Source organism: Nematolebias whitei, chromosome 3, assembly GCF_014905685.2.
Source record: "Nematolebias whitei isolate Nwh7 chromosome 3, NemWhi1, whole genome shotgun sequence".
Taxonomy (NCBI): Eukaryota; Metazoa; Chordata; class Actinopteri; order Cyprinodontiformes; family Rivulidae; genus Nematolebias; species Nematolebias whitei.
In genome coordinates, this window is record NC_056500.1 from 35354280 (window position 1) to 35380980 (window position 26701).

Below are 26701 nucleotides of genomic sequence, written 5' to 3' on the forward strand. Positions count from 1 at the left end.
TACCTACAAAATCGAACGTGTGTGTGTGTGTGTGTGTGTGTGTGTGTATAGTCTCTTGTCAGTACATACCATGGTGGAGATCACTGCAGCAGGAAAAAGTTACTTATTTATCAGCTTCCGTCCACAAACAGGAAGATGACATGCTCAACGTGTCCCTGAACGCAGCTTCCTATATATAACATCCTATGACCACAAAATTTTCCAAAGAGTCTGGGAATTATTTCACAAATTCTGGATTTGAAAGGTAAAAGTCTGGGTGATTATCCAACCAGACAGAAAACATTTTCAACAAAGCCAACACACTAAATCTAAATGTTCTCATAGCATTAACCGAGTTTTATATATGAGGCAAAGATATTAGTTTAAAGCGATAAAAAAGACACAAAAGCTCCAGAGTGTGTGAAGTTCAGCTGCCTAAACGTTGTGTAGTTGTGTGAAAGGTCTCTGAGGCCACTTCGTCTTCACAAAAATGTAGAAAGGCGTAAAGAATCGGATTATTCCAGCTTCAGTGCCTGCAGCTCATCCCCTCATGCAACAAAGCCGTGACATCCTCACATCAGTTTTCTCTGTTTTAATGGGTGATCATGTTTTTTTAATATATATATATATATATATATATATATATAAATGTTAGGTGTTTTGAAAATGTGTTAATAGTTGCCGAGTTCACGCAGAGCTAGATATTTCTCGGTGGTGAATATGGCGGCCCTGCACGGTCATGGACCACCATGGGTCACGTCTGTCACAAATGTTCGGCTGGAAGCATTTTAGACACCCGTCTATCGTCTACTAATTAAAAATACTCCTCAGAGTACTTGAGACAAAACAGCAGAATTATTTACACAATCTTGAGCAACAAAAAACCTGAAGCAGCTGACATTACAGTCCTTTTACAACTCTTTAAATTATTTTTTGTAGCCTGAATAAGCTTATGTTGAACACGCTCTGCACCTGAAGCAGATGAGGCCGGCTTTGGATCTGTGGGTTCAAAGAAATGTCCAGAATTTGTCTGAATTTCTGGGAAAATGAGTTGTTTGAGCAGAAATATCCGAATCAGAATAAGCTTTATTATCATTGCAATGAAGTGCAGCAAGATTATATTCTGTACAGTTGTCCGAAAGATGGGCAGAGTGCACATGGTTGCAGCTCCTAGGAGCGCGGCCCATTATTTTTTAGATAGAAAAGGGGAAAGACCATGAGGAATGGATAATGGTATTACACAAAAGATATACACCTTGTCCTTTCAGGACACAATTTAAGACATCAATATGACAAAATGTACAATATGAAATCAATCATCTGTATGTTTACAACCATGTCGTATTAAAACTTGATGTTAAGCATGAAATAATCAGTGGATTAAGCTAATTAACTTTCTTGAACCCTTTTCAAAATTCAAAGAGATCTACTTCCTCAGGTGGCTGAGATGAGCTGGTCTGGGAATCTCAGTCCTCACCTCCTTCTACAGGTGTGCAGTGGAGAGCATCCTGTGCTCCAGCATCAACATGTGGCATGGAGGCTGCACAGCTGCAGAAAGAAAAGCTTTGCAGAGAGTGGTGAAGGCTGCACAGAAGACTGTTGGAGTCAGTCTCCCCACCATCACAGACATCTACGCCTCCAGATGCAGGAAAAGGGCCACCTGCATCATGAAGGACCCCACTCACCCAGCACACACACTTTTTGCCCCGCTCCCCTCAGGAAGGAGGTTGAGGAGCACGAAGTGTAGAACCACTAGACTGAGGAACAGCTTCTACCCTGAGGCTGTTAGACTCATGAATATCTAACCAGAATAATCCCTGTGAAAAAAAAAAAAAATAAATCACTGTAATGCCACTTTGATTGTTGATATGTGCTGCTGATTATCCATGTTGCTGATCTCATGCTGCTGATTATTTCATGCTGCTGTATTCATTTGTACTCATCTGCTCACACAGACTTATGTTTGTGCTGCTGCTGTTTATTAAAATCAAAGATTGCAACCCCCCCCCCCCCACAAAAAAAAAAAAACCCAAAAAACCAACAACTATCATTGGGGACTTCAAAGTTGACCAACTGTCATGAGAAGTCTGCTCTGAGTAAAGGACGCTTAGTTTTGCAAAAGGAGAGGCAATAAAAAGATCTTTTAAAGTCTTACCATCTTGTGGGCCGGACAAGATGTTTATATGGGCCCTATTTGGCCCTCGGGCCTTGAGTTGGACACCCCTGTTTTAGACATTAAAATCAATGTTTTCACTGGAAACTGTGCAGACTCTGCATGTTTCATTCAAACATTAGATAAACATGTTGGGGACATTTGGGCAACAGAAGACACTCAAAAACATTATCGCCCGCCTTCACCTTCGATGGCGAGTGATACGAAGGGTTACTCAAACCCACCAAAAGTTCTGGTTCCAGTCCTGGCCAGGAGCAGAGGACGTTGTGTTGCTGCTGTCATCTCTGGTGTGTCCCCGTCATAACAGAGGGGACACAGGGACCAGAGGAAAGACTGCAGGACACGTCTCCAAACATCCTCCTGTCCTCCACAGTCCTTCCAGAACTCAACCAGGCGAGAGACTCGAGAGCGTCAATCTGAAGAAAGATTAACACATTAAAAATATATTTTACAGGTTTAATCTTCCCGTTAACTCGCTGCATGAGATGAGTCATCATACATCAAGTGTAAACAGGAGCATAAACAAACAAACCAACAAACAAACAAACAACCAGTGCTGAGTGATGGTCTCCATGAGCAGCAGACTCTGAGACACTGCTGCTGTGGGACTCTCAGGTTTTCATTCCTGACTCGTCTCTAAAGGACGTTCAGTTCATTTATTGATCACTTTAATGAGAACAGACACGGGAAACTGTTGAAACAAAACAATATTCAGCTTCATTTAAAAAGTTTAAAGTTTAATTTACAGTTTAATCAAAAAGAAGAAGAAATAAAAAACAGACATTTTATTAATTCTTACAGCTGAATCACCGTTATGTCCTAAAGTCTGAGGCCAGAGAGAGGCGGGCAACGATGCAACTGCAGCTTTGTCTCTCTGTGTCTCATTTAGTCTCTGTGTCTCACTGTGTCTCACTGTGTCTCACTGTGTCTCTCTGTGCCTCACTGTGTCTCTCTGTCTCTCTGTGTCTCTGTGTGTCTCTCTGTGTCTGTCCCTCTGTGTCTGTGTCTCAGTGTCTCTGTGTCTGTCTCTCTGTGTCTGTGTGTCTCTTTGTCTCTCTGTGTATGTCTCTCTGTGTCTGTGTCTCAGTGTCTCTGTGTCTGTCTCGCTGTGTCTGTGTGTCTCTCTGTGTCTGTCTCTCTGCGTCCGTGTGTCTCTGTATCTGTGTCTCTGTGTCTGTCTCTCATTGTCTGTGTGTCTGTGTCTCTGTCTCTCTGTGTTTCTGTGTCTCAGTGTCTGTGTCTCAGTGTGTCTGTGTCTGTGTCTCAGTGTCTGTGTGTCTGTGTGTCTCTGTGTCCGTGTGTCTCTGTATCTGTGTCTCAGTGTCTGTGTGTCTCTCTGTGTCTGTGTGTCTGTGTCTCAGTGTCTTTGTGTCTCTCTGTGTCTGTGTGTCTGTGTCTCAGTGTCTGTGTGTCTGTGTGTCTCTGTGTCCGTGTGTCTCTGTGTCTGTCTCTCTGTGTCTGTGTGTCTCTGTATGTGTCTCTGTGTCTGCGTGTCTCTGTATCTGTGTCTCTGTGTCTGTGTGTCTCTGTGTCTGTCTCTCTGTGTCTGTCTCTCTGTGTCTGTGTGTCTCTGTATCTGTGTCTCTGTGTCTGTGTATCTGTGTCTCTGTGTCTGTGTGTCTCTGTGTCTGTCTCTCTGTGTCTGTCTCTCTGTGTCTGTGTGTCTCTGTATCTGTGTATCTGTGTCTCAGTGTCTGTGTGTCTCTGTGTCTGTCTCTCAGTGTCTGTGTGTCTCTGTGTCTCTGTATCTGTGTCTCTGTATCTGTGTGTCTCTGTATCTGTGTCTCTCTGTGTCTCTCTGTGCCTTTGTGTGTTATGCTGCCATAAACTTAGACTACTGGAGGACAAAATTACCTCATTTCCTTAAATGAATTGTTAAAACTAAATAGTTTTCATTTGATAATATTTCCATTCCTCAGTCAGCTCAGATTTTTAAATAATAAAAAAAGCTTTTTGTTAAAATTAAATTGACATCTCTTGTTGACACATTGTTCAATCTGTTTTTTATCCATTTACAGACTGACACGCTTATTCATAATTATTTTTTAAAGAAATAATAAATAAATAAAATAATAAGTATATGTAATAATAATATAAAGAATTTTATTTCCATTTAAACTAATTAAAAACAGGTTTTTCTGTTAAAAATCAACAGTAAAAATAAATAAATAAATAAATGTGATAATGTTAATTATAATAAATCTATAAAACTCTAGAGTTAAACAAATAAAGTATGAACTATAAAAGCTCCAGAACAGAGTATCGGCCCCCCCACCCCACCAAAAATTACAAAATAGTAATCATACTTATTATTATTATTATTATTATTATTATTATTATTATTATTATTATTATAACAACAACACAACAACAACAATAAAACCAAGCAGTATTTCACCAGATCAATGCTGCAAATTGATGAAAATATTAAGTTAAAATAAAACCAAGTCTGTTATTTATGTCTGCAGCTGCACATGTGAACACTGGCACACCTGAGGGGGCTACACCTGGGGGGTGCTACACCTGGGGGGTGCTACACAAGACAGGTTAAACACCTGGTGTGTTTTTCTCCTGGTGAGTGCTACACCGGGTGCTACACCTGACGGGTACCTGAAGGGTGCTACACCTGGTAGGTGTTACACCTGGTGGGTGCTACACCTGATGGGTACCTGAGGGGTGCTACACCTGGTAGGTGCTACACCTGGTGGGTGCTACACCTGATGGGTACCTGAGGGGTGCTACACCTGGTAGGTGCTACACCTGGTGGGTGCTATACCTGGGGGTTGCTAGACCTGACAGGTACATGAGGGGTGCTACACCTGAGCAGTGCAACACCTGAGGGGTGCTACACCTGGTGGGTGCTACAACTGGTGGGTGCTACACCTGATGGGTGCTACACCACACCTGTGCCACACCTGGTGAGTGCTACACCTGACGGGTACCTGAGGGGTGCTACACCTGGAGGGGTGCTACACCTGACGGGTACCTGAGGGGTGCTACAGGGGTGTGTGTGTGTTACACCTGGGGGGTGGCTTTAAGCAGGTTTTTATAGTAGTGGTTGTTTGAAAACTCAGAGCTTTCAGAGACAACACGACTCATTTCTGTGTAAAGCTCTAAAGTGAAGCTGACTTTGTGCTGACAGTCGTGTAAACTGGAGCTGGTGTTTGGCTCCGGTTAAAAACTCTGGATTTAATTTATTTTCATTTTAAAATAAATAAAACTAACTAATAATTTCTGACAGAGGCTTCTGGGTCGTGGACTAGTCCTTAGCCACATGGCTGGTTTAGTCTGTCTTTATTTGACTCCATTTCAAAATAAAACTCCATCCACAGTGACCCAGTTTGTCAGAACTGGTCCAGATCTGACAGGAGGCCTCAGCAGGTCCGGGTCAGTCAGGACCGCAGTCCTGGTAAGAACCGTGAACTCCCTTCAGCTGTCGAGACTCACTCTGCTTTCTTTAAGAGGAGCACAAGATTTATCATCTTCCAGAGGACCACCGGGTTTTTCTGATCCAGCGTGAAGTTTTTATCTTGTGGGAAAATGAAAACCTCAGCGAGGATCGGCTCGCTCAGACCAAACAAGGCCAAGCAGCTGGATTTCGTGATGATCCCAGGAGACTATTTCTGTTCATGAAACCATGATTTTCAATAAGTAATAATCCTTGTGACACCAGTGAGCACAGTCTTTTCAGTGACACAACAACTGATGACTGAGTCCGACTCGTTTCTATAAATGCACATTTGGTCAGAACTCTGTCAGCCCTGAAGTCGAGCTTGGATTTCAACTTGTAGCTCATTGTGGTTCAACTAACTTGAGATCATTATGTTGCTGAGAGCTCCTTGTTTTTTCAGACACAACCTAAATGATGACACTAAAAACAATTATGTTATAAATAAAATAAAGTTTCTTCCTTAAGTGTTTGAATATAAAACAAATGAAACAGGAGCATGGCATAATTTACAATAAAAAGCACAATCCTTGACATTTAGTTGAACAATTCAGTGATCTGACAGGAACACTTTATAATTTTTCTTCTTCTTCAAAGCTTGATGTATTTATGGGATCTAAGATCTGACTCTGGGAGATTAATTAATGTTTTCTGCTGTGATAAAGCAACAGTCAGCCTCAACTTGTTTTATTCATTTCAATTCACTTTATTTCTATAGCACCAAGTCACAGCAGGAGTCATCTCAGGACACTGAACAGAAACATTTACATAATTTAAAGTAACTTAATAACATTATTTATGTGATGAATGCTTTGAGTCTAACTTCATCTTGAGCAAGCATGAAGGCGACAGTGGAAAGGAAAAACTCCCTCATGAGGAAAACCTTTAGCAGAACCAGGCTCAGGACAAGTGACCATCTGCTTCGACACACTGGGTTTGGTATGGCAGAATTTATTTAAGAAATTAGGTCAATTTGTCCTCCAGTAGTTTAAGCCTATAGCAGCATAACAAGCCAACCCCAACTATAGGATTTATCAAAAAGGAAAGTCTTAAGCCCAGTTTTAAAACTGGACAATGTGTCAGCTTTATGGACAGAAACAGGAAGTTGGTTCCACAAGAGAGGAGCCTGATAACTGAAAGATCTTCCTCCCATTCTGCTCCTGGAAAATCTAGGAACCACACCTGCAGCCTGAGAGTGAAGTGCTCTGTTAGGAAAATATGGAACAATAAGATCTCAAATATAAGATGGAGCTAGGTTGTTGAGAGCTTTGTAGGTTAGAAGTAAGATTTTGAATTTAATTTTGAATTTGACAGGGAACCATTGGAGAGAAGCTAAAACTGGAGAGATGTGATCTCTCCCACTAACTCCAGTTAAGACTCTGGCAGCAGCATTTTGGATTAACTGAAGACTTTTTAAAGAAGTATTTGGACACCCAGATAATAAACCATTACAATAGTTCAGTCTAGACGTGATTTTATTATTAACACATGTCTGGGCAGAGAATCAGGAAAAGTACTTTGTACTTTGTACAATATATTTGTAGCACCAAAGTGTTGAGTATCTGAGAAGAGTTGAACGTTGCTGTTTTCTTAAAGTGAATTAAAAAAACCTGAAGAAAAACACGTTTAACTAAAAACAAACACTAAAATAACTTGGAGGACCTGACGCAGCTTAAAGGCTCCATCAGAGCTTTTCCACCTCCTGTCTTCAGTTTGATGGCAGACATGAGGCGCGTGCACACCAGGTGCACCTGTTCACGCGCTCTCAGGTGGCAGCATGCAGACGAATAAGGTCTGCAGAAGAGTTCGGAGGTTCTGCAGGTCAAAGTCCAGCAGAACATTTTGGTTCGTGTTCTTCAGGGAGGGGGTTCTGGTTCCACAGACAAACGATAATCTTGGGGACACTAAAAAAAAACAGTGTTGCACGCGGGCAGTGGCTCGGAACCGATCTGTCTCGGCTGATAGGTCCCTCAGAAGCCGCTCCAGCCCCTGTCGCGCACGGATTGGACTTGAGCTCGTGGTCCTGCTCCGCCTCATTGGTCTCCTGCTGATGCTGGCTCCATCCATCAGCTCTGCCTGAATCCAGACCTCTCTCTGGTTCTGGTGAGGTCCATGTGAAGCAGCTTGGTCCTGGATGAGACCACGAGATGCTCGGATTCCTCCTCCGAGCGCGCGCAGCAGCTGCAGCACATCTGGCTGCCTCTGAGGTGAGGTAAGAGGAGGAAGAGGAGAAGATGTTCTGCGCCAAGCTGAAGGAGCTGCAGCTCTCCGGAGACTGTCCGTTCTCCGGCACCGAGCTCCGGGACCCGGAGGAGCGCGCCGCGGACCTCCTGCCGATTTCCACGGACGTGCACGGACAAACGGGCGAGGATGCGCGTCGACACAGAGCAGGCAGAGGCAAAGTTAGCCTGCACACACTTGGAGACAGCATCCGAAAACTGGCGTGCCCAGAGGTGAGCTCACACACGCACGTTGCACGCAGCCTTTGGCTTTGGCGCATTTCTGGCCCAAAACGCACAGAGAGCACGTGCGTGTATGGTGCGATAACCCCCTGATGTGATGATGTGTTTCAGTTTGAGAGGCTGCACGCTGCCCTGCTCAGAATGATGACAGCAGCAGATCCCAGCAGGTAACCATCTCCCTTCATCTCACCTGACACAACCCTGCAGGCCCCGCCATGACTTCAGATCAGCAGCAACCAGGCTGCAGGCCTTTCTGTTCACCAGTCCATTCCTCTGAGCCACATGATGCTGGAGACACAAAGTCCAGCAGCTGAGGAGACCCGGAGACAAATGCATGGAAACATCAGAAAACAGAAGGCATTCTGGGTTTTCTCACGTCAGCATGTTCTCACGTGTGCAGCTCAGTTGTTTGCACGAACAGGGAGCTCTTCTTTTACTTTTCACGTAGGCCTTCGTGAATTTTACCGCAGTATAAATTCAGAGGCTGTAGTGCTTTTGTGGGACCATCTTCACATTTTGCATTTTCTCTGGCGTCAGCAGAGCCCTCCTACAACAAGCAATAAATAACTTCAATAAAAACTGATGTGGCTGAAGCCAAAAAGCTCCAGTTTTGTCTCGTCAGTTCCAGAAAGTTTGCCAACAAATATTTAGGAGACTCCTTCGATGTTTCTCTGTCAGTAATGAAGCCTGCAGGTCTCACGTCGTCACTCTAAATGTAACGCATCCTGGAGGTCAGCCTGAATGCTCTTAATGTTTCCACGACTCTTTTTGTACCGTTCACATTATCTGTCTGATTAACTGGGGGCTGCATTTGCTCTTGCGTCCACATCTTAGTAGGTTGGCTGCAGTCCCATGAACCTTCTTTAAATACCCTTGTCAGCTGGTCAGAGGAACGTGGAGCTGCTTCTGGCAGCCTTCACCTTTACCATGGAGATCTGTAGTCTTCAGTGTGAGCTCGTCAGACTGCTGCTGGGTTTGCTGACGCCAAACCACCCAGAGGCACGTCTGCTGTCTTTAGATAACCAGCCTGCTGCACAGCACATAAAATATTAATTAAGGTCAAACACTTGGCTTTAATGCAGATTATTTGTCACATTTTGTAAAATGATTTTTTTGGTTTACTCCATCACATCTTAGAGGAATGTAGACACAAACAGGTCCTTGCTTTAAACAGAATTATTTTTCACGATGAAGGGAGCGTCGTTTCAGTGAGCCGAAGAACAAGTTTAACTGACTCAGTTTGAACACTTCTTCAAAATATCTTCTTGGTTTGTATAAAAACTCTGACAAAATAGCTTCTAGAAATTCCCTGCAGACAGTTTTTATTTTATGTATCTTTTATTAATTTTTTTGTTTTAGTCGGTTTGTTTTAGGTCCAAACGTGGCCGAAGCTGCCGTGTGCTGAGCCTCGTGTGTCTAAATTTACCATTTGTTGACTTTCCAGTCCTGCCGTTTGTTGTCCTCACAACCAGACCTGCAGAAGTGAAGCAGAACATTTAGTAGAGATGATGCACAGTTACTCAACCAAAACAGGTAATGACCAATCAGCTGCCGACTGATGTTAGCATGCAGCCTGGCTCAGATCTTTACTCATCCCACCCCTCTCGTGTATCTGACAGGAGTCCAGATGGACGCTCTGAAAGTCGCCCTCGGCGAGGAGATCTTCAGCGTGTGTTATGAGGAGGATGGGCAGATTTTGAGAGTGGTGGGGGGAGCTCTGCACGACTTCCTCAACAGCTTCAATGTCCTGCTGAAGCAGAGCAGCGTGCAGCCCGACCTGGGCGAGGGCCGCTGTGGAAACGAACCATCGGTGCTGTGCTTGGACAAGGATCCAGGTCTGCTGACGGTCTACTTCTTCAACCCCGACCCCACCACCGAGCTGTTCTTCCCTGGTGTGATTAAAGCCGCTGCACGCCTGCTGTACCGCACGGCCGTGGAGGTGTTGAAGGATCCCCTCAACACCAGAGACAGCATCCTGCAGTCCAGCCCTCAAACCAGTCTTCTGTACACAGTGGTGGTCAAAGAGGCCAAAATCCTGAGCCCCAGCCCCCTGCGGGCCACCTCTGCTGGGACCCTCCCTACCTCTCTCTTCTCCACCATCTTCCCTTTCCATCTGATCCTTGACCAGGACCTGGTTCTGGTGCAAATAGGACACGGGCTCAGGAAGAGGCTCACCAGGAGGGATGGACAGAGGCGATCCTCTACCTTCCAGGAACACTTCTCCATTGTCTCTCCACAGATCAAATGCACCTTTCAGAGTATTCTGACCATGTTAAACGCTCAGTTTATCATCCGGATCAAACATGGAGGCTCCAGCACCGACAACACAGGCAAGGTATGCGGACCAACCTGTGAAAAAACTTGAGCAAGTGTCCTTCAGTGGCTAACGAGGCAGGAAAGGCTCTCTCACGATTCTGTTGGTGTCAAACGGAGCGAGTCAGGAGGACAAAATGGAGCTGTTTACAAGCAGTTGAGCCCATTAGTGTTGTACTTGAGCACACTTGGCCCGAGGTAGAGCTCAACATTACACGCCCCGTGGAGATCAGAAGCAAATGTCAACTCGTTTTAACCATGAAACCCAGAACATGCTATTTCTGTGAGAGCGCGCAGATATCAGGAAGGAAAAAAAGCTTTAATGAGTAAACATGACAGAGATCAGAGTGGGCGAGCGAGTAGACGTCTTCCACCTGAAGTCAGTGCTGCGTTTCTGACGGCCTCTCGCACCAAAACACGGCTGTGTTGTCGGTGGAAGAACAGGATTTACGTTTCACCACGGAGCTCACAGTCACTCAGATCCAAACACAAACAACTAATCATTTGATTACAACGATCGTTTCACGTGCAAACTCTAAAACAACCGAGCAGCAGAGAGCGTCAGTTACTAATTGAGTTTAAGGAAGAAAGTGTTGGATAAATATCTCATTTCATTATCTACTTACAGAAATGAAGCCACACAAAGACAGGAGAAGATTGTCAACCAGTTTACTTGTAAGGGCAGACGGTCACAAAAACAAGCTTTCACAGATGTTCAAAGTTACATGCTTAGAGCCTCGTCATGTGAATCTGCAACTGGACAGTACAGTTGCATTCGGGCCTAAAAAAATCCTGCCCAGCCTGAATCCGTAGGGTTTTTTTTTGAGCCCGACCCGGAACAGACAGATTGAGACCCGAACAGGCCCGAACCCTAAAAAAAATATATATATATTTTTAAAATTTTTGTAAGCAAATCAGTTTGACATGATTTAAAAACATATTTCAAAGAAAGGATGATATACGATTTCTTGTTTATTAACAAGAGTCAGTGGATTATTATAGTCATTATAATATTATAATTATCATAGTAATTAACTGTCGGCGGACGTGCGCGGCTGATGATCCAAATTGGGTCGTCGGTCGTCCTCGTCCGCTGATGCAGCGACCGAGTCCAGCTGGGCTTGGATGATCGCTGGCAGTCATCCAAATGAAGCTTAACTGAACTGTTTTTTTTTTTAAACCTCTTTCTACCGGCCAGTCAGTGCACGGTCAAACAGCCACACACGGCTGCTGATCCAAATTGGATTGTCAGCTGCGTGTGTCCACTGACGTAATCAAAAGCCTGAGCCCGCCCCGGCCCGCCCATCCAGCACAATATTTTGGCCCGGGCCAGGCCTGGCCTCGGGCCTGGGTTAGAAATGACAGCTCTACCGGACAGTGAGCAGGAAGTGTTTTTATGATGCTCATCAGCACGATGACCTCGACCTCAGGCTCGGAGACGGCAGGTGTCTGCAGACTCTTCTCTGGGAGACAACAAGAACTCTCTGACCTCACACACTTGGCTCAACATTAATTTAACATTAGCAGTGATAAAATCCATAAACCTTTACCTAAATCCCCTTGACAGGAAGCATACTGCATATAAACACCAGGGTGTCTGTTGGATGGTAAAAAGTCCCAACTAAGTTATCTCCTGAACACCATTAACGCCCCCGTTCATGTCTGGATCATAAATAACAACCATCCATCCCATAGTTGTAGTGTCTAGAACAGATTAGTGGACTTACAGACCCTCCAACTAATGACATTTTCTCTGTGCCGTGCTGTTGTGGCTAATGAAGGCGTTGTGTGAGGTAGGACTTTATAAACGGGATTATAAATGACCCGTTTCACCTGGTTTATTCTTGTGGCTGATGTTTGCACACAGCTGCAGCTTCATAAGTAAAAATATCAAGATTTTTTTTTTTGAAGTTTTATATCTCTGCATGTGTCTGAAGGTAACGTTTTGATTGTATGCGATTTTATATTTCAAAGTTCTTAGATGGCGCTGAGGAAATCAATCTCAACAAGTTTAGCAGAGAATGCGGCAGAGATGGTTAACCTTTGTTTTTTTTAAACTGCAAGATGATAGCTCTACTGATTTCATCTAACCATCTCTCCTCATCCTTTTAGCTCACGGACCTCAAAGGTCAGATGATTTATGTCTCCGAGTCAAACGCCATCTTGTTCCTGGGCTCGCCGTGCGTGGACAAGCTGGAGGAGCTGACGGGCCGTGGCCTCTACCTGTCAGACATCCCCATTCATAACGCTCTGCGGGACGTGGTCCTGGTTGGAGAACAGGCCAAAGCCCAGGACGGTCTGAAGAAGCGGCTGGGGAAAGCCAAAGCGGCGTTGGAGCAGGCTCACCAGGCGCTGGAGGAGGAGAAGAAGAAGACGGTGGACCTCCTTTTCTCTATCTTTCCGGGCACCGTGGCCCAGCAGCTGTGGCAGGGGGAAACGGTCCAGGCCAAGAAGTTTGAGCAGGTCACGATGCTCTTTTCTGACCTGGTGGGCTTCACGGCCGTTTGTGCCGTCTGCACACCCATGCAAGTGATCACCATGCTCAACGAGCTGTACACCAGGTTTGACCACCAGTGTGGGGAGCTGGATATTTACAAGGTAGGCTCATCCAGACACGATGCACTCTTTCTTTCTTGTACAGTGAGTCTGCAGTTTTTACATCAACAACCTTAAAAAAGGTTGATGTTTGACACTTGTGCAGTTTAATTACATCAACAGCCAGTTTAGGTGGTTGTGGTAGCTTGGTGTTCAGTGCTGTGTGTGTTCGAGTCCAGGCTGCTTCCAGAAACAACTAATGTTTCACGTGAGTTTGCCCTGCAGGTGGAGCAGCCGAAAGAACAACTTCAAATGACTGAGAAAGCGTTTGGAGACAGTTTGTTTGTTCAGAACCAGATTTATTTCTCGTTCATCACGTCTGAGACATAAGAGAGAAAAGCATGCTCCTCATACCAGTCTAAAATAAATAAAACAAAGAATAAACAAACTTAAGCTAACTGCGGAGGACAGCTGAAGGGAACGAGATCACGAGACAGTTGCTCAGTTTTTGAGCCGATCACATCCATCTTTGCAGCTCCTTCTTGTCAGCCTTAGAGATTTTCCACACAAACTGTTCTGAAAACTGCAGGACGCTTCCTCACACACAGGTAAAAAGAAGTCAGCACAACAGCACAGAGGTCTGCATGCTTCAGCAACCTCGTAAATCATCATCGTCATCATCTTTCTTCAACCAGATAAAACCCCATTGAGATTAAGTTCTCTTTTCCAAGGGTGACCTGGCACAGAGGTCAGCAGCACACATCTTAAAAGAATAATTAAAACAATTAACAATATAGGATAAAACAATGTTATATCCACATAAATGGGTTCTGATTTTTAAAGTGCAAGGGCAGTAATGATCTTAAAAGCCCAGTCCTTGGGAGCCGTTCTAAGGAGTCATCTCACTGGGCTTCATTTTAGAGCCGTCATTTCTAACCTGGGCCCGAAGCCCGGCCCGACCCAAATTTTGGCCGGGTCATAATAATGTGCTGGATGGGCAGGCCAGGTCGGTGTTGGGCTTTTGATCGTGTCAGCGGCTCTGCTGTGGTCCAATTATATGGCAACATGGCTCGCCAAACCTTCACCAGCTGCACGCGGCCATTTCACCGTGAGCTGACCGGCCTTGAAAGAGGTAAAATAAAGTTCAGTTAAGCTTCAAATGGAACTATACTGCCATGAAACGATCCATCGCACAAATGGACGTTCAGCCTGCACTCTGCGGACGCACGTGGCCGACGATCCAAACAGGTGAGATTCTGAAATGGCAAACACCCCCTCAGCTCCAATCTTCTGCCCCTTTTATTCAGACGCACGTGTCCGCCGACCGTTAATAACTATATAAGCAGTCAAAGCTAAATTAAAAATGTCTGCTTTGTTTTTCGGGTTCGGACCTGTAATTACAGTACTGTTAATTCATCGAGTCGGGTTTGGAAATGATAGCTACGGGCTGGGGCCGGGTCGGATCTTATTTTTTGTGCCCGAATGCAACTCTAGTGCATGGCTTTCAAATTTTTACTCTTGGCCATGCACATTATTTTGTTTGATCCACCTCAGCCCACACACCTCAGCCAGCTTTGTACTCAACATTCATGTAAAGTTAGTTGCAATGACTCATGGCTTTCCATTTTGATGGTCCCTTCAGATCAGTAGTAGATGTCCAACACACAGTCCAGGGAGGTTTGAGATTGGTCGGGGATGCCTGTGCTGACTCTGTGATGTTTTTGAGAGAAAAGTTGTCACACAGGTTTTGAACATGTTTCAGACTCAAGAGTCAGGGCTGCACATGTTCGCAACCCACCAAAGAAAATTGAGAACCCAGAAAAAGTTGCAAAACTTTCTGGAGACACTTTCATGACTGCAGTTCGCCCCTGAGATATCACCTTGAACCATGCAGGCTGTGGATGTGTCCCAGGTGAAGTCAGTGGACAGGTGCATGCCTCAGTTGCCGCCTGGCTTCTCCTTCGTTGATTGGGGGAGATGAGGTGCAAGCTTTCCTCCTGGAGTCCATCTCTATCTCTTAGGTTTATGTCACACTGATGCATCGAATGAAAAAGGTATTTTACTTCCCTCCTCATCATTGTTGAAAATCAATCTCACAACGGTGTCATCTGCAAACATACGGACACACCCATACAGGAGTAAAAAGTCCAAGACGGGGCTCAGGACTCATTCATGTGGGGAGAACAATGCTAGAAACCACAGACCTTCACAGACTGCAGGCTACCTGCCAAAAAGTCCTAAACCCAGTGGCACATGGGTGGATTTAGTCCATCAGCAGTCTGTGGGAGGATGGGGTCAAATGCAGCTGGAGGAGTTTGACAAATGAGTCCCAGGCCTCCAGGTGAGCAAGAACAGGGGAATGACAATCCATATCAGACATGCACGGATGCTTCCTGGAAGCATATTGCTGAGGGTCCACAGTGATGTTGACCAAGCCCTTGATGTGAGCCGAAACCAGCCGTTCCAGAGACGTTACAGCAGCCGAGGCGAGAGCCGCTGGATGATAGTCATTCATCCCTTTTGCAGCCGAATGTTTTGGTTCAGGGAAAATAGTGGATTTTTTTTAGAACAGACAGGCACCATAGCTTGAGACAGACAGATGTCAAAATGTTTGTCAGAACCTAGACACTCTTAGCACCTGACTCGGCCAAGCTGCTTCCCGTGTGTTCATCCTCTGCAGGGTCCTCCTGACGGCAGCTGCAGACACACTAAAGGGCAGCGTCCCGGTGAGACGGAGACCGTGGTGCAGTGAGAATAACAGCCATAGAAATTATTCAGAGCATCAGGCAGTGATGTGTCTGGAGGGTGATCAGCATCCTTCCTCCATACTCTGAGATGCTCTTCATGCCCTTCCATACGCGTCAATATTGGTTGTAAAATGGTTTCATATTCTGTCAGCGCAGGTCGTCTTCCTGACTTCTTTCCAACAAAAGGAGTAAAAGTTTAAAGAAAAGAAAAAAATGTATTTTGTTCCGTTTCACACAATGTTTTATAGTTATTTTTATACAAAATTCTTTTGTTTTGAATTATTGCGTTAACGTTGCTTGTGAACTTTCAAAGACACGGTTCTATCAATGATAATTATCACACAGCTGAAAATATTATTCCAAAAGTAACAATCTATAACCTTTTTATAAATATAAGCGTACATTTTTCCTTTCTGGTGGGCGCAAAACTGTGTTTAGCTCTTTAGTATTTTCAACAAAGTGTTTTACAATGAGAAGTCGGTGTGTGATGACAGCTTCGGCTGCTATCGTCTGCTAAAGGCTGCTCATCTGCAGGGAGGTTGGATCATGTAATCAAAGTGTCACTAAAGCAAAACAGAAAGAGAAGCACGTTTGTCAAACGTCTCGTAAAAACTTGTTTCAGGACCCTGTTTCCACTCCAAATAGACGAGCCTAAAAATAGTTTCACTTTATCTCAGTCGCTCGGCTAAGTGCTTTCCAGTGCAGATTTATACAAAAACAGAAAAAAAACACAACCAAACAAAGGAAACCCTCGACTTCTTAACGTGTGAAGATTACGTCTTGTTACAAATCATATGAAAATAGTTTTCTGTGTTTCATTTTTGTCTCCAAGTCCTGGAAATATCGAAGAGATTTTGACGAATGTCCACTTGACATTTGTCGTTGTGTTTAAGCTTCCTCGTCTTCTTGTCGCAGAGCTAATTTAAGACTTTCAGATGAAAATGAGAAACGCAGAAGCTTGAAGTGTGACTATAGTTGCTGTGAAGAAGCTCCAGATTTTGGGTGGGAGAGACCACAAAAAAGCTCCTGCGAGACTTTATTCAGTCTCAGCGAGTCGGCTTCATTGTAACAGTCTTCCACTCTATCCAGGTGGAGACCATCGGTGACGCCTATTGTGTAGCTGGTGGTTTACACAAGGAGAGTGAGACCCACGCTGTCCAGATTGCACTCATGGCTTTAAAGATGATGGAGCTCTCAGATGAATGCATGACACCAACTGGAGAACCAATACAGGTGAGGGCTGAGCACCAATCTCTGTGATCCTGCTTATTAAATCGGATTACACAGCATCCAGGAATGGAAGAGTTTTCACATCAAGAGTTTTATTAAAAAAAAAAAAAATCATATTCTGTCTGTAAAGAACAAATGATTGCAGGACAAGACGTCGCAATTTAACAACAAAACCTAATTGTTTTGGGCTCAAATCTCATTCCTGAATGTTGGCTCAAATCCTCCTCCAGTCCAGCTCTTTTGAAGTGTAATTCTGTGCAAAGGTTGTGAACAATTACAATCAGACTTGTACATTCTGATGAATAAAAGGCTACTGGAGCAAGACATTCATGGGCAAGGGCAGGCAACACTGTTCAAATGCTACTATAAAAGCAAGTATAGAGAAAGAGGCTATATGGGAAGGATGGGGGATAATGGAAACCTATTATACCCATCATCCAGATTGACTCAAAAGCAATTTCAGACCCAGTGTTCCAACGTTCAGGAGAGAAATCTGCTGTCAGATTGACGAAGTACAATAAAGATCCGATGTCAAATGGGATCCAGTATAAAATATTATCCCCACTATGTGTGTATGGGTACCAAACCCCACTGGAAAGCCCTGAGGAACTGAATACAAGGGCAGCTGACCAGAGACTGAAGATCATGACCAAGCTAGCTGCAACCGTTTCCAAGGCTAGATGACAACATAGTCTCTGACAGTCTGCTAGAACATGTGAATGCAGCATTGCTATGGATCCCTACTGACACTACGGCAAACATGTATTAAATATGATCCTTGACATCCCCGTCAGTTGAATGACACATGGTTGTTTACATGGTATTCTGTGGTTTGTGCAAATAGCAGCAGCAGCTAGCTGTAGCTCTATCAACAGGAATACAATAAATCTGGAGGCATATCTGTGTAATGTTTGAGAGCAGTTTACAGGTTTTTAAAGTTCCCTTTGCATGAACAGTTACAACACTTTTGAAACTAGTTGTTTTAAGACAGCATCAGTCTGCTTTGGTTTGGGCCTCGCCCAGAGTACCTGTTATGTCATCATTCCTACAAAACTAAAGGTTTGGTTTCTTCAAACTGAGGTCGTTCAGAGAGTTATTTACAGCAGACAAGATGTTAACTCTTCATAATCTTATAGCAGAACTTTATTTTAAAGATCTCAATTATCAGTTTAAAGCAAAATCTCTGGGACACTCCAATAAACCCATTCGCCATTCTTCCTAATATTCTTTAGCAGGCACGACATTATTACAGCTGTACATGCCGTGTAGGTCAGCTACCACAGCAGACCTCAAGATATGATGTATTTTTTATGCTCATTAAGGAAGTCTTTAAAAACTATGTTGTAGTATTTGCTGGGATATGTTTTGATGAAGAAAATACTAACATTGACGAGTCTCCATTCTAAAGGTCAGAAAATTCAACCTGTTCCCCATCCCCACAAAATATAACTCAGAAAAGCCTGGGAGACCCCGACCCACCTTATAAATGTACAAAACGTAGGACCAAAGAGTAAGGGAAGGGGTGGAATGGAATCTAACCTTCAAATGACAGTTGTGTTATACTTTCAATGAGATAAAAGATTGTCAAAATGTCTTTTGATACATTTAGCCTCTGAGGAAAAAAAAAAAACATGAATTAGAGCCAATTAAAACCCTTAAAACCATTACTGGAGTCAGATAAGATTATATGTTATTCATGAGTAGATGAGATTACAAACCTGGTTCTGGTACTGTGCATCTGCAGGACCCTAATCCATCACAGTACCAAAACCAGGTTACATAACCCGCATGCCTCTGGACATAATTGAACTTGTCACAATCAATCCCAAATGTGTGAACAACGTGCATCAATAGCGCTTGTCTCTGCACCCCCACTGTAACGAGCCACCTCGTTAGAAATGAACAGTTGCGGCTGGCCTGGGATGGACAAGACCTTTTGGAAATATGTTTGAGTAAATAAAACAAAATGTTCTCACAATCCTCTGCTTCCCAGGCAACAGATTAGAAGAAAAGCCTTTTAAATGCCACCAAGGACATGTCTCCTCTGGTTGCTATGAGCCTGTCTGAATCCCCCTTGAAAAAAAAAAAAAAAAAACTTTACATGTTGGCTTTAACCATTGAGAACAGTCAAACAAGCATAAAGTACTTTAGAAAAAGATTCAGAGATTGTGTACAGTTGTGGACGTGCTGGATTGATCCCAGCCTTGTTCTTTTCAAGGACATGACCCCAAACATGCACCCAGATCTTTATTACAGCTCCCCAGAGCCCTGATCCCAATGTCGGTCTGTGATGAGCTGGACGTCAATGAACTTATTAACTGCGGCACAGAGATTCAAACGGCCATTTCCATTCAGTGTTGCAGATTAAAACCCTCCGTATACAGAAACTTCAGAGTTAACAATTCTATTATCGCCTACGCCACAGCCAGGAAATGGTGAACAATCTGTCTGTTAGGAAAATATTTCATGGATCAGAGGTCAGATTTTAATTACATTTGCAGAAATTAATCACTGGATGTAAATCTATGACTGATTAATGTTTGGAGGCAACTAAATTCAACATGGCTGCCACAGTTAATTGATTTTAGCAAACACAAAAAAGGCTATGAGCGTTATAAACAATGAGCTGAAATTCAGTGTGGTAGTGGCTGAGAGTCATCCCCAACGTATGCTCTGAGCACTAATAGCTCCCATAAGATCTTGTTTTAAACTTTTGTATTAACTGTTAGAGTCATGCCTGTCTGTCTGTTAGCAAAATATTTCATGAACTTCTATATGGATTTAATAGAAAGTCTCAGAGACTAATCATTGATTATGCAGCTACAACTGATTAACTTTTGAAGTCAACCCAATTTAAGATGGTCACAACAGTTAATCAACCTTTGCAATCACAAAAATAGTAACTCAGATAATAATCTGAAATTTGGTGTGGTAGTAGCTGAGAGTCATGCCCATCACATACTGTGAAACCTGACAGATCACTTGAAGCAAGCATGCCAAACATTGTTAAAAAATGAGAACTTGGTTCAAACCAAGAGCTAATTTCAATAAAGTCATCTACCTGACTGGTAGCTTTGGTTGTAGGTTCCTCAACAAGTTTCATTGTTCTCATTTGACATCCCTTGTCGCTCTTTCTACAAGAAAATCAAAGATTACTGAAATGTTCAAAATTTCAAGGTCTCCAGAGTGGGACAACTCTCAGGAGAAGTCTGCTCTAAAAGAGTATGCTCCGTTTTTATGTAAAATGAGAAGAAATAAAAATAGAGTAGTCCTTCGCTACTTTGCGGTTCATTTATCGCGGACTCGCTCCATCACGGTTTGTCAAAATAAGATTGGACATGCCACACAATTGGCTGATTAATGGATGAGCCGCACGATCGGCATGGCATTTTTATTTAAAATGAATTATTTTAAAATATTTAGCACCAGTTGCACATTTGTGCAGCCCATACTGCAGGATAAACTTCCTGCTGTAGCTGATCAGCTGTTCTCCATGGATGAGCTGTTCACAGTGCAGAGTGGAGAAGTGGGCGTGGCCAAGAGCACTTGCAGGTGGCAAGGAGCAGAAGGGGCAGGAAGCTGAAATCATGACATTCTGTGCTCTTTTAGAACTTTAATTGCATATATATATATATATATATATATATATATATATATAAACTACTATATACTACTTGTACAATTCCTACATGGCGGTTTTTCACTTATCACAGGTCTTCATGGTACGGATCCCTCGCGATAAACGAAGGACTATTGTAATTTACTTTTAAAACATTATCTTGGGGGCCAGATGTGATGTTTACAAGGGCCATGCTTGGCCCTCTGGCCTTGAGTTTGATACTCTTTCCATAAACTCTATTAAGATTCTTTAAAGTTAGTACAAGTTTTACAGAATCATTACAGAACATCTGACATGCCTGTTCTTTAAATACCCAGTTAACAGTAAGGAGTATTTGGGTGAAGATTTATTGATTGATTGATTTTTTTCAGATGCGTATTGGCCTCCACAGTGGCTCGGTGTTGGCTGGCGTTGTTGGGGTCAAGATGCCGCGGTACTGTCTTTTTGGAAACAACGTCACGCTGGCCAACAAGTTTGAGTCCTGCAGCCAGCCCAGGAAGATCAACATCAGCCCTACAACCCACAGGTGACCACGCTGCCGTCGCAGCGGCTCCTACCTGCTGATAACACACAGTCCTCTTCAACAAGCTACGAACCCTCCAGAGTATAATCTGAGCCAGAAACAGGGAACTCTAATCTAAGTGCTCTTGACAGGAAACACAGCTTGTTAGAGGGGAACTGTGTCTTCTCTCCTGTCAAATAATTTGCCACATTGTTTCTAGATTCACGTTTTATTTGTGCGTTCTTCTTCGCCCCAGGTTGCTGAGAGGTCGCCCAGAGTTCATCTTTGTTCCCAGGAGTCGACAGGAGCTTCCGCCCAACTTCCCAGAAGACATCCCTGGTGTTTGTTACTTTCTGGAGGCGGCCTTCAAAACTTCCAAACTGACTAAGAAATGAAGCCAAGCTGCCACGAATCCCTGAATTGCAGATACGAGAAATAAAAAAACAGAGTCAAAGAATTACAGTGCGACTAGAAATTAATTCTGTGAACTGATCGGGGTTGTCTCCTTGTCAAAACCTTCACAGCTGCTTGATTACAAAGATGTCAGTTCGTTGTCAGACGTGTTGTCTCTGTATTATTATATATTTGTACAACTGTAGTAGAAAGAAGCTCACCACGTTTTCTTCCAGAATGAGTCATCTCTGCAATTCGGTATCCTTGTGTTTTCACTTCCTGCTTCCACCACAGAGATGCAGACCGTCAAGGAAAGACTTTGGGACTGTTTTATTCTTTTTAACATAAAGGGTGCAAAATACAGAAAATAATAATAATAATAATAATTAAAAAAAAAACAGTGTTGCCAAAAAAGAGTTTTTCACATAAAGTAAAATTGTCTTACACAGTGAGATTGTTACAGTATTTTTGTTATATGAGATAGTTATATTTGTTATAAAAATACATTTTAGATGTGATGTAGCTGAACTGATAGTGCTCTGTAATGATGTGTAAATTTATGAGCACCTTGCCCTCGAGCAGCAATTAAAACAAATACAACAAATAAAAAGGAACGCAAACAAACTGATAAAAAGGTAATTTAATTTGTGGAATTTAACTTCATTTAATTATATCAACGCAGAGCAGATTCAGGTGCCTTATGGGAATTCATAGATGTGCCAACAATGAAATGGTCTCTTTGTCTTCAGTTGGTATTTTTAATTTTTATTTTTATTATAGCCTAGTAGTCAACATGAATAGTTTAATTTTAAAGTTTAAGTTTGCTCACAACTTTTCTCATTAAATTTTATTTCACAAGCAGAACACCATAGGCATCTGTCTGAAGGTGTATTTTCTTGTCACAGTGAATTTCTTGACATTTATTTATGACAAGTTGTTTTTCCTCCTTTACGCACCATATTTAATGAGTTGTTCTTCACCTTCATGTAGAGGAAGATGACGCAGCAAGACTTCACTGAATGTCTTACTATCACTCATAATGATGTGCTTTATTCATTACTCTATTGTAATAAAAGTGCAATAAATATTGTTATGAACTAAGTGACTGATTCTCTGTGTCCCAGGAGACGTCTATATTTATTTTTGTTTGTTTATGGCATTGTGTGCTCTCAGTTTTATTATAAATGGATAAAGTATTACAGTAGTAGAAAAAAGTGAGTACAAAAAGCTGTTTCTGACAATAAAACACTAGGAAACTATAAGAAAATTAATAGATATTAGCTGTTAGCATTTTCACTACCTTAGTGGGAATGACAGGTTGACAAGCGTCACTAGGACAACAGTAACTTCGCTCCCATTGGTCAGATACAGATGACATCACGAGTCTCCCGCTCTGCTATTGGTTGAACCCGACGTCTGTAACGCGCGTGGGAACAGTCAGGATGGACTCGGAGGCGCTCAGCATCTGTACGGAACGATGAAGGCTTTGCCTGAATTATCATTTTTTATCGCAAAGTAAAGTCGAAGAGGCAAATCAGCCGCCGCCATGGTACATAGACGAAGCTTTAAACTGTTTGTCTTTTCTACGAATCCTCCTAGATCAGGTTGTCTCGCGCGCCGTGGTTCGTCTGCGTTTTGACGTTTCCTGTTCGGAGGAAGAGCAGTCTCGCGCCGGGGATGTTGGCCGGAATTAATGAACATTTGTAACGTTTGAATGTTGCGTTAGTTCGTTTGTTCACGACGGCAGACAGGAAAGACCAGCTCGAATGGATGTTTTTGATGAAAGCTGCATGTTGAGATAATGATGTTTTTGATGTATTTTGTTACAGTATGGGTTTGTGAATCACGCCCTGGAGCTCCTGGTTTTGAGGAACTATGGACCTGAAGTGTGGGAGGACATCAAGTGAGTTCTGACTGGGTTTGGTTCTGGTGGGTTCATGGTTTCATGTCAGAGGTCCAGGTTCAAACAGACTAAACCTGTTTTCCAATCAAACTCAGAGATTCAGCTGCTAAAGAGTTTTTTTTTTAAAAAACTTCCTGCCTGAGCTAAGATATAAAAACATAAACTTTGTTAAAGTAGTAAAAGATGTATTCAAAGATCAGCACGAGTGGTCATCAGCTTATATAACTCTAACATCTATATCTGTATGTAAAACAAATAAAATTGCAAAATGTAAAGAAGTAAAGCTTAGTTATATAACGCCTAACACAAATACGTATTGCTGATTTCTGCTGAAAGCAGCAGTCAAGTTTCATCTCTAACCTGTTAATGAGAGCCAAATTTGAACAGCTGACATTTATTGAAATCAGCATAGAAACAGCTGAAATGTGTAGAAACAGCTGATATAGGCAGAATAGATTACAAAACAATTCTGAAATTAGCAACAACACAAAGCTGAAATTAGCAGAAAGAGGCTGAAAGGAGCATAAAATACTTTATATGGTAGAAAGAAGCAGAAAAAAAGAACAAAAGCTAAAATTAGCAGAACAGTCCAGAACAACAGCTGAAAGGAGCAAAAAGAAGCTAAAAATGCTGAAGCAGAACAACAGCTAAAATAAGCAGAAAGAAGCTTAAGTAGAAAAACAGCTGAAATGAGCAGAAAGAAGCTGAAGCAGAACAACAGCTAAAATGAACTGAACTAAGCAAAAATGAGCTGAAGCAGAACAACAGCTGAAAAGAACTGAAAGAAGCTGAATCAGAACAATAGCTGAAATAAGAAGAAAGAAGCTAAAATGAGCTGAAGGAGAACAACAGCTGAAATTAATTAAAAAAGAGGCTAAAAAGAGCTGAAGCAGAACAACAGATGAAATTAGAAGTAAAATGCTGTAAAAAGCTCAAAGGGTTTGAAGAATGTGAAGAAAGCTCCAGTCATCTTCAATGAGTAAAACATGGCCGACAAAGCTAAGTCCCAGCAGGAATGTCCTGCATGAGCCGAACATTTTGAGACATGTATTGTTTAAATAAAACAAAAACTGATGAACAAGTTATGAGCTGAAAAACGTTCGGAAGAAAAACCGATCTGAATAACAAGACTTATTTTAAACATTCACAGTTATATACATACAAAACATATAGTTCTTAGTAAAAGCATAGGAAACTACAGGTCAAACAGTAATGTAATAGTAAATGTAAGAACTATAATCCACAAAAACGCTGAGGGGAGGTAAGCAAGGTAATAAGCAAAAAATCTGGGCCTTCAGTACATGAGATATACCGGTAATGACGAAAATAATTCATACGCAAGGTCTAATAACAAATTCCTCATTTAAACATTTTGTAGATAATGTGTTTAATGTGTTCATAAAAAAAAAGGTTTAAGGAGTACAGTACCGAGTTTAGATCAGCCACTCTGTGAATGTTTTAAGGTTTTAATATCTGTGTATACCTAAAATAATGTAGATACATAATATAACGTATGGATAATGTTGGCTGTGTGAAGATGTCACATGGTCTGCAGTGTGAGTCTGAAGTGATCAAGTGTTTTTCCAACATGGAACAAGTCATAATCCTTTCAGCATGTAAATAACATGGAAATAACATGACTGGTAGAACAGGATGTAGTGACTTCTACTATACTGTATATATATAATAATCCTTTATTTCATTTCAAACAGTTAAAAATTTCAACAAACCCATAAAGAAATAAAAACGTAAATATTTCGACCAAAATATTCTGGAAACAAAACAAAAATGTTCGAAAAGGGAACAGGAAGAAGCAATGAGACAGTCCTGTCCCTAAATTTGCATCAAAATTCTGAACCAAACCAGTTTCGTAAAAAAATTAAGAACCAAAAACACAAAGTGTAGACTGAAAAACGTGTAGGTAGAAGCAGAAGCTTAGTATACCTTCACTTTGTTATACATTAAAATCAAAGCAGCAGAATTCTTCCTATATAATTTTCTAAAGCATATCAAGGAATTCCAGCTAAGTTGATAGACAAACTCATAAAAAAAAAATAGGGGGGGGGGGGGGATAGGGAAAAAAGCAAACAATTAAATTTTATTATATTTGTTTAGTAAATTATTTTTATACATTTTTTTAAATTTAAAGAGTGAAAAACACAGTTGAAACTCCTCACAACTATTCCACACTTGAATCCCTCGAACTGAAGTACAGTTGTTTTTAATATTTGTTCTAACTTTGGTTTTTAAATAAATCTAAAATTTAAAAATATGCCATGTAAGGAATATGTAATTAAATGGATGAAAATAATCAGACACATTTATAATTCGTATAGCTTTCTTCTGAGTCAGAGAGATTTATTTGTCATTTGCACCTCATGTGGTACATGTGGTGGAACGAGATTATGTACACAGGGTCCCAGTTACATCCAACAATAAAATGTAAAAGAAAAACAGTAATACGATCTAAGATATGAACTAAGAAAAACATCAGCTAAATACTTTGTAATACACAAAGCACTAATATCAGCAGCAACATGAAACAGATCAGCAGCAACATGATGTGATTTTTCACAGTGATTATTCTGGTTAGAGATTCATGAGTCTAACACCCTCAGGGTAGAAGCTGTTCCTCAGTCTAGTGGTTCTACACTTAATGCTCCTCAACCTCCTTAACCTAGAGCATTTAGACAGGTTTTGTGTTGGTTTTATACAAGTTTCCCCCGATCTCAACACAATAATTCATGTATGGAAATATGAAACAACAGTATAACATGTAAAGTGATTTCTTATTTAGGAGATGTTTTATTTTATTCAGGATTACAATAGTTTTTGACATTTTAGCTTTTACATTACCAGCATGAGCCTTCCAATGCAATTTGTAACATAACATATAAATAAATAAATAAATTTATATATAAATATATATTTTTATATATGCACATACATATACTATATACTGTATACAATATATATGTACAGTAGTCCCTCTCTACTTCACAGTTCGACGTTCGCAGACTCGCTGTATTGCGGTTTTTCAAAGTAAGATGAGGCATAACACACAAGTGACTGATTGATGGATGATCCACATGATCAGCATGTATTTTTAATTTAAAATAAATTATTTAGCACCTGCTGCACCTTTGTGCAGCCCACATGTGCTGGGAGAAGCTCCTTCTTGCAGCATGTCATGATCTCCGCTCTGCAGCAGAAAAGTGGGCGTGGCCGAGAGCGCTGGCAGGTGGCAGAGAGCAGTTGGAGGCAGAGCATGACATTCTGTGCTCTTTTAGAGCGAATCTATCTATCTATCTATCTATCTATCTATCTATCTATCTATCTATCTATCTATCTATCTATCTATCTATCTATCTATCTATCTATCTATCTATCTATCTAT

The 26701-nt window shown here is 42.0% G+C and overlaps 2 protein-coding genes across 2 annotated transcripts in view; both read left to right on the forward strand.

The window, feature by feature from the left end:
• Positions 1-7684: 7684 nt before the first annotated feature.
• On the forward strand, positions 7685-21474 carry gucy1a1 (guanylate cyclase 1 soluble subunit alpha 1). Its single transcript, XM_037698236.1, has 8 exons — positions 7685-8053; positions 8174-8229; positions 9507-9595; positions 9682-10397; positions 12488-12973; positions 16747-16890; positions 20878-21032; positions 21265-21474. The coding sequence occupies exons 1-8, from the start codon at positions 7835-7837 to the stop codon at positions 21401-21403; spliced, it is 2004 nt and encodes a 667-aa protein (XP_037554164.1). The 5' UTR covers positions 7685-7834; the 3' UTR covers positions 21404-21474.
• A 1458-nt stretch (positions 21475-22932) lies between these two features.
• Positions 22933-26701, forward strand: part of gucy1b1 (guanylate cyclase 1 soluble subunit beta 1) — a 48846-nt gene continuing 45077 nt past the window's right edge. The window contains exons 1-2 of the mRNA XM_037698237.1: positions 22933-22950; positions 23231-23304. Coding sequence (XP_037554165.1) covers positions 22948-22950; positions 23231-23304 — 77 coding nt within the window. The 5' untranslated portion in view covers positions 22933-22947. The remainder of the gene's footprint in view (positions 22951-23230; positions 23305-26701) is intronic.